The sequence below is a fragment of the Panthera tigris genome, chromosome B3 (assembly GCF_018350195.1).
Source record: "Panthera tigris isolate Pti1 chromosome B3, P.tigris_Pti1_mat1.1, whole genome shotgun sequence".
NCBI classification, from domain to species: Eukaryota; Metazoa; Chordata; class Mammalia; order Carnivora; family Felidae; genus Panthera; species Panthera tigris.
In genome coordinates this window covers 69,818,769-69,827,741 of record NC_056665.1, presented here as the reverse complement: position 1 = coordinate 69,827,741, position 8,973 = coordinate 69,818,769, and the positions used below count along the sequence as shown (strand labels likewise).

Here is an 8,973-nt window from a genome sequence, read left to right as displayed (position 1 = left end):
TAGTCTGCAACCTTCATCTTGAATATATATGAAGATGATGAAGATCGATGTGAATGATTCTTCTACTGTACCATATTCTGCCTAACTTGCTTAATGTAGGGTGAGATCATCAAACTTCTTATGTAACAGGCCAAAGACTTTGTGGGCCATATGGTGTCTGCTACAAGTATTTGACTGCTTTTTATAGCTCAAAATGCCATAGATAATACATAAACAAATGGTTATGTCTGTGTTCCAATAAATTAAGGAAGAGGCAGTGGTCCAAATTTGACCCATGGGCCATAATTTGCCAACACTTAATCTAGAATAACATTTTTAAGCTTTTTATTTGTCCAACAATTTAGCATGATCTCATAAGCCTTATGTCCAGTCAGATTCAGTGTGTTTTAAGGAAAGAAAAGCTACATAAAGATATTTATTTATTCCCTCATTTCACGCACTTTGTGATGAATTTTGGAATAGTTAATAGATAAAAAATGTTAAATGGGGACAAATCACAAATGCTGATGGGAATGCCCCCCTTGCATAAAGCATCTTGCTTTTTCTGGAAAAAAAAAAATATTGATACATAGGGTTCACTCTCTCCCACTCCGTAAATGAGGGCATCTGCAACAATTGTGGGAAACTTCTCACTCTTTCCAATTCAGTAAATCTAAGTAAGCTCATATTTCCACGTATCTTGTCTTAAATGAGTTATCACTCACACACCCAGGACATTGTGTAATATACAAGAGATATTCTAACATCTTCTATCCTCCCTTACCTCCCATCTCCAAATAACTCTCCTATTTTTCTCTTGAGCCAATTAACATAAGCATAGCCATCATTCCCGGGAGAAATCAATAAAAGGTTTGTTATTAGAAATCTCAGAATCATCAGTAGGTCACTAACACCTACTGCTACTAAATGAACTGTATTTTCACTGGAAAGAAACACATTTTGTCTGAGAGGTGATTATACTACAAAGCAGAAATCAAAATTATAGAGTTTCTACAAATGCTGCTGCACACTCTAGAACAGAACAGGTAAGTTAGAAAAATATTCTTAATATTGAACAATACCACAGAAATCTCTCTCTTATACTTTGATTTCACGTTTTTCTTTTCTACTTGCATATTTTCCTCCAGTCTCTAGTTATTCTAATGCTTTGAACACTGTTCTATTTTAATCAAAATATATACAAAACCATATTATGCCTGAAGATACTTCAGAAATATCTGAAATGACTGACATTTATGATGTCCCTTTGCTGGTTTAGTATCTTAAGGATCTTTGATCTGTCACCACTTTCTTCATCATTTTATGTGATACTTCACATTTCTCACTGTGGGGACCAAATATATTCAAGTATATCTTGCCCACCCAATTCCCACCCATTCTCCTAAGAGATTACATCAATGGAAATGATTCTCTGCCCTCATACAGGGAATGCTGGGGTGAGTCAGTTCGCTCCACTTGGCATATCTGATAAAGCATTTGATGATGTGAGCCAATGACTGAGTCAAGAATTAAAGGGAGAATGATAAGAATGAGTATGACTTAGTTAGAACTGGTTTCCATCAGTTCTGAAGAGAACTGCTAATAGAAGCAATCTCAGATGGTTAAGAGTAGAGATTAAAAGACAAATTCATGAATATGGATTGGCAAAATGAATTTTAAACAGCTTTACTTCCTGTGTTTTCAGTCTTAGGATGGTTATAATTCCTCTTAGAGGAGAGGGAATATTCAATCACTAAAGTCAAAAGACTTAAATTCTGATTTTCTGTACCACCTACTTGAAAAATTTCCCTCCTATGTTCTGAATGTTAAAGCCAAAATATCTGGCAAGGATAGCAACCAACTCTTAGGGGACTCTGCTTTCAGAGAATTTCTGATTCTTTAAGTTCTTGAAGAATGAAAAAGAACTAATTTTTTTAACAGGTTTGAATTAACTCTCCCCATGCTCTGAGCATGAACTCAGTATTTCAGGATAAACTAAATGTGAGAACTAATTCCTCATAAGTCTTGAACAAAAGATGGGGTCCTCTTTAGATGATAGCTATAGTTGTGGTAAACATAGCACAACATATAAATTTGTCAAATCACTAAGTTGTACACCTAAAACTATGGTAGCATTGTATGTCAACTATACTCAAATTAGAAAGAAGGAAAGACAGAAAGAAAAGGGAAGGAAAGAAAAGAAAAAGGAAAGAAAAGAACAAAGGAAAGGAAAGGAGAGGAAGTAAAAGGAAAGAAAAGGGAAAAGGAAAGGAAAAGGAATGGAAAGAAAAAGCAGGGTGATCACAACATAGTATTGTGCAGGGTTACTGGTAAGTCTGTTTTCACTACACATTTTTAGCTTTTCTCTTTAGACAGATTTCATCAGTCTTTAATATGTTTTAGCAACTATAAAGAAATATTAGGAACCATAAATTTCAGTGGGCAAAGTAGAGTGGCTTATAATAGTGCTTTCCTGTTCTTGAAATAGCAAACACACCAGTATTCTGTAAAATGCCATTCAGTTACCAATCATTTGTATTCCTTGACCCAAAACTCATTCACATATATTAATTTTCTTTAAACAAGAAAGCATTGTAAACTTCTGGTTAAAATTAAGTGTAAAACACCAAGGTTTTCTTCATAGTACAGCCAGAAATTGTCATTTATTGACTGAGAAATGTTGGTTTAACAAGGACAAGTAAAACTATAAAACTAGTAACAAAATAATAGTGATAAAAATAATTAATCTAACTATCACATATATGCATACTCCACTTCCTCCATTTAACCTTAAACTTAACCTCATTTTTCCCATCTTCCAAACCCCCTCCCCTCAAGCAACTACCATGTTCTTCTCTATATTTATAGGTCTGTTTCTTCCTTTACATAATTTTTATTGCATAACATATATTCTTTTGTAACCAATTTCTGTTATTTAGTAAGTTAGTGGAGATTTCAATAAATCTAAATTTGCATCATTTATAATGGCCATACTCATGTTGGTATTCTAGAAATTCCCCTTCCTGCATATCTTCTCATATCCTATTATATCTTTTAAATGTACCTTTAATTTTTCACTTTAGGTTAAATAATGAATGGACCCAAGTATATAATATACATACACATCTTCAACCTTTATACTTATTCAAAGTGATAACAGATACTCCCCCTGAAAAAGTTGTTGGTAGCAATTTTACTCACCTTCAAATAGCATTTCAGCTGAACTAAGCTTCAAATATTTGAAGATAAGCTCTCATGACCTTTATCTTTGATGACTTTTGGGGGTCTTGTAATTTTTACATGCTCTTAGTGTATCATAATTAAATATTTTGCTTCAGTGAAAACACCATTATTTCTCAGTTCCGTATTTGAATTGCCACTCCTTAATCCTAGAACAGACTTTTTAAAAGCACAAAATCTCTCCCAATCCTAGAAAAGTACTGAAAAGCCTTTTCCTGAGTCTGCTGACAGTCCAGGGTTTAGAGTTTCACTGATTTAAAGTACATTTTAACTCTTTGCAATTAACTGGTTGCAATATTGCAACCACAATATTGGAAACTATCAGAGGACAAGCCTTTTTCATTTTAAGCTATGATTGCCCTAATATTCAACACTCTTTCACTCATTGGCTGGTCACTATTCCATGAATGATTAATGCCTGAGATTTCACAGGTAAGAAATAAAAGAATAATCAGAGAGTACATTCTGCTACAGTATGTGTGCACAAATATGATTAAGAGTATGAACATTCAAATTATGGCTATTTATGACATGTAAAATGTTTTCTTGAATGTATATGGAGAAGACTGAAGAAGCCCAAACTATTGCACAATGAGCATGGTAAAGAAACTCTCTACCAGGAGATGTTACTCTCTGCTCCTAATTCCTCCATTTACCTGATATACTCCCACATGACTTCTTTCCTTGACACTCTAGCCTAACTTTTGATTATCTCATTTCTATTTATTTATCTTCCTTTAACCTGCCCTTTCTGTATGTGTTCTAACTTCAAAATTTGACTTGTAACCTATTTCCCACAAAATCACTGAGGGGCAAAAACATATCAATGTGAAATACCTATATTTCTCAATTCTTCCTTATTTTCTACCTTCAGAATACTTCAGCGTCTTCTCTACTGACTGAGTCAATGGATGGACCAAATGACACTGTGGTATCTGAATTTGTATTGATTGGTCTTTCAAATTCATGGGAGATGCACCTTTTTCTCTTTGGGTTCTTCTCTGTATTCTACATGGGAATTATCCTGGGAAACCTCTTCATTGTGTTCACGGTAATTATTGACTCTCATTTATACACCCCCATGTACTTCCTATTGGCCAACCTCTCCCTTCTTGATCTAGGTCTGTCCTCTACCACAGTGCCCAAAACAATCTCTGATCTTTTCACTGACTGCAACATCATTTCCTTTCCAAAATGCATGATACAGATATTTTTTATTCACGTCATGGGTGGAGGTGAGATGGTGCTGCTCATAGCCATGGCATATGACCGGTACACCGCAATCTGTAAACCTCTTCACTACCTGACCATCATGAGCCCCAAAACGTGTGTCTCCTTTGTAATGGCTGCCTGGATAGTGGGGATAATCCATGCTGTATCTCAGTTTGTTTTTGTCATAAACCTGCCCTTTTGTGGCCCTAATGAAGTAGATAGTTTTTACTGTGATTTTCCTCGCGTCATGAAACTTGCTTGTGTAGACACTTACAAGCTAGAGTTTGTAATCACTGCCAACAGTGGATTTATATCCATGGCTACCTTCTTCTCCTTAATTATATCCTATATCTTCATTTTGGTCACTGTCTGGAAACGTTCTTCAGGGGACTTGTCCAAAGCATTTGTCACATTGTCAGCTCACATCACTGTAGTGATTTTGTTTTTTATGCCATGCATGTTTCTCTATGTGTGGCCTTTCCCTACATCATCACTGGATAAGTATTTGTTCATTGCCAACTTCGCTATCACCCCCGTCTTGAATCCTGCCATCTATACATTAAGAAACAAAGACATGAGAGTGGCCATGAGAAGACTGGGCAAGCAGATTATGGATCCTACCGGTATCTAATAATGAATGAAACAGATCTAGATATCACATGATTCAGGCTTACCAAGGACACTGAAAGTTACATGTCTGTCATCATTACTATGATAAGAACTATTTGGGGAGATACTTCAACAAGGCCCACCAGTAGAAATTGATTGTGAAGTCACAGGTGACTTTATGTTGCTAACCACAGAAAATAAGTTGACTTTACTTACTTCCATTGAGAAGAGAGAGGAGAAGAGAAAACTGAGCTAATTTGCAGAAATAAACTTAACATTCAAATGCCATTTTCTGGAACTTATTAACTGCATTCATTCTCAATTATGATGATATACCTCAAACAATTGATAAATATATCTCATAGTAAACTAATGGATTTAATAAATAAAATGTGACTTTGAGTAAATCAAAATCAATAAATTCTGTTTTCTAATTCCTATTTTAATTTTAACTTAGAATAAGAAGAAAATCAACTATTTGTTACTTATGTCGAGGATGCTCTTTTAGCTTTTTGTTTAAATTTGACTGGTTGTAAGTAGAGAAATTCTTTAACATTATGAATATTTTTTTTTAATTTTTTTTAACGTTTTATTTATTTTTGAGACAGAGAGAGGCAGAGCATGAACAGGGGAGGGGCAGAGAGAGAGGGAGGCACAGAATCTGAAACAGGCTCCAGGCTCTGAGCTGTCAGCACAGAGCCCGACGCGGGGCTCGAACTCACGGACTGTGAGATCATGACCTGAGCCGAAGTCGGACGCCCAACCGACCGAGCCACCCAGGCGCCCCTATGAATATTTTAAATAAATACAAGCCAGGATTTCTGAACTTTTGCCTATTATTCTAAAAATGAAGACTTTAAAAAATTCAGTTATCTTAGTTAGTTTTCATTAAAAAAAACATAAAAGTAATAGCTGTTTCACAAAAGAATAATCAACCAAGGGTGTATGTTTAGACATTCTGGTTTCTTTCAATATGGTCTGCTGGTCAGACAAAATATTCCCCCAAGAGTTTATATATATCTGAGTTTGATAGTCTTGGATAAATGTAAGCCAAAAGTTGTGAGGCATATTCAATTTAATTGAGCATTTCTACTTTCGGAATAAATACTTTATTAAGTTACACATGACCTTTTCATTTATTTGTTTCTACTGCTCTGTAAGTAAAATATGCTCCATCAAGGCAACTACTGCCTATATGTTTTGTCCTGTGTTTCTCCAGGAACCTTTCCAGTAACATCTCTGCTTCCTCCATGTAAATTAATCATTAATACTTCTTTTAATGCTTTGGTATTCATCTGTATAGGTATTTCTCCTTTGCTTGATCATTGCTAACTACTCCCTCTTTCAAATATTCCACTGGGCTTCCAAGAAACTACAGTCTCTTGCTTTTCCCCAACTCTTTGGGAACTCCTTCCCAGCATTAGTTTGCTGTGTTTGTCTCATCTGCTCCACCACCAAACTCAGTGTTAATCAGAATTATATCTCTGGCCTTTTCTCATGCCACATTCTATCCCTAGCTGGCATCTATTCCCTTAGCTTTAATTACCATCTCAGCTAGGGGCTTCAGAGCTGGGATATTATTTGAGTTCCTATTTCATAAATCTAACTGCCTACTGGCCTGATGCCTCAAGGACATCTCCCACTAAGCAGGTCTAAAACTAAACTGATCCTCTCTCTTTGAACCTGCTGCTCTTTCAGGTCCCCAGTCACAGTAAGTGACACCAATATTTACCCAGTTCCTCAATGCAAAATCTAGGAGTAATAATGAACTCCTCCTCCCTTCCCTGATGCTGAATATTCAATAAATCTGCAAATCCTATTAATTCCAACTTAAATGTTTCCTGGTTTTCCTCCAAATGTCACCATTTTTTTTGAACTACCAATTTCTATATATTTAACATTTAAACATAATGAATGGGTATTGAATTTGACAAAATGCCTTTTCATGTGCTCTTGGTCCCACCCCATCACATCCTCTCAGGTATTTCAAATCCTCAAAGTTCCATTTTCTTCCTTATACCTTTAATACTGCCTTCTCTACTAACTCTTTTTCTCAGTGTATAAGCTTAAGCACACCTTCATTACACTAAAAATGTTCCTCCAGTACCTCTTCCCTTTTTCCTTTATTGTAAAAAAATTTTAAACAGTAATATATACTTACACCTTCCGTTTCTGTCTACCTTCAAAGGCTGGTGTTCATTTTTATTTTGCTTTTTCATGCTATTGACCTCTTTTTAATTTAATTACCTCTTATAAACCCTATTTCCTAATACAATCACATTCTTTTTTTTCTAAACACAATTTATTGTCAAGTTAGCTAACATACAGTGTATAGTGTGCTCTTTGTTTCAGGAGTAGATTCCTACGATTTATCACTTACATACAACACCCAGTGCTCATCCTAACAAGTACCCTCCTCAGTGCCCATCACTGTGCCCCGCCCCCGGACCCTCCTTCAATTCTAAGTTTGTTCTCTGTATTTAAGAGTCTCTTAGGGTTTGCTTCCCTCTCTGTTTGAAATTATTTTTTCCCTTCCCCTCCCCCATGGTCTTCTGTTAAGTTTCTCAAATTCCACATATGGCTGAAAACCTAGAATATCTGTCTTTCTCTGACTTATTTCACTTAGCATAATACCCTCCAGTTCCATTCCATGTTATTGCAAATGGCAAGATTTCATTCTTTCGCATTGCCAAGTAGTATCTCATTGTATATATAAACCACATCTTCTTTATTCATTCATCAGTTTATGGACAAATGTCACCATTCTTATCTAAGACTTCACATGTAATTTTTCAAATAGAATATTAAGTCACCTATGTGTCTTCCCACTCCAAATCTTATTTGCTTTCATTCAATTATCTACATTCAGAATTAGATTCTTTTCAATATAAAATCTAAGCATGTGACTATTCTCCTTAATACCCTTCACATACTTGCCACTACTCTTAAATTAAAATACAGATCCCTTTTCATGATTTATCAGGCCATCCAAGACTTGGCCCCCATCCTCCTCTCTAGTCTCAGAGGACAACATGCTCTAGCCCTGCAATACCAGAAGCAATTTAGTTTTCATTTGTTTGCCTGAAAAAGTCATTCTCTCTCATCTTGAGGCTCTGCAGTAGCTAATTATTCTGCCTGAAACATTTGTCCTTCATGCTTTGCCTATTAACATCTATCCATCCTTCAGATCTCAGTTTCAACATCATATTGTTAGGGAAATCTTCCCAGAACCTGGGCGAGAGAGCTCTTTCCATCGTTTATTATATACTCCCTAGTACCCCTTCTGTGACACAGCTATACTCATAATTTCTAATTTGATGTATGTCTTCCACATTATATTTTAAGTTCCTTGTGAGGAGGGGCTGTGTCCATCAGGGTTAGTACTATAAATAAGTAACAACTCTACAGAAATTGCTCAATAAATACTTATCATTAAATAAATGAATAAAGTCAACAAAGAGTAAAAAAAATGTACATGATTTACTGAAAACTGTTTGGGTTTTCTTTGTACACTCAATCAAAGATCACAGGATTATAGTATTTCCTTTTCTTTTTCCTTTTCTCAATTTTCTCTGCCTGTATGTCCTCAATACCCTACAGTGAAATCTACTAACGAGTTCCTTTTGTAGACTTAAGCCAATTCATATCGTGGGCCAATCTCAGCTGATGCACAGTGTAAATCAATAGTCTCAGCCCTGATACTTCTAGGTCTCTTAAACACTATATTAGCAACCCCTGCTCCTGTTGACCCAGCAGCCTTCTCTTCTGCCAAGCCCATGATCCATGCCCCAGTGGATGACTATCAAATTACAGCATGCTTTGTGTATGGCTGGGCAACTCGTTAAAACTTTATTTCTACCTAGATTCTCCTCATTTGTTTTACTATGCTGTTCTGCCTGGTATCCAGTGTCTGACTTAGAACACAGGCATATT

General features: G+C 35.8%; 1 protein-coding gene across 1 annotated transcript; it reads left to right on the top strand.

Moving 5' to 3' along the window:
• Window positions 1-4,126: 4,126 nt before the first annotated feature.
• Window positions 4,127-5,062, top strand: LOC102972761 (olfactory receptor 4F6-like). The gene has a single exon (XM_007087495.2). The coding sequence runs from the start codon at window positions 4,127-4,129 to the stop codon at window positions 5,060-5,062; it is 936 nt and encodes a 311-aa protein (XP_007087557.2).
• Window positions 5,063-8,973: the final 3,911 nt, after the last annotated feature.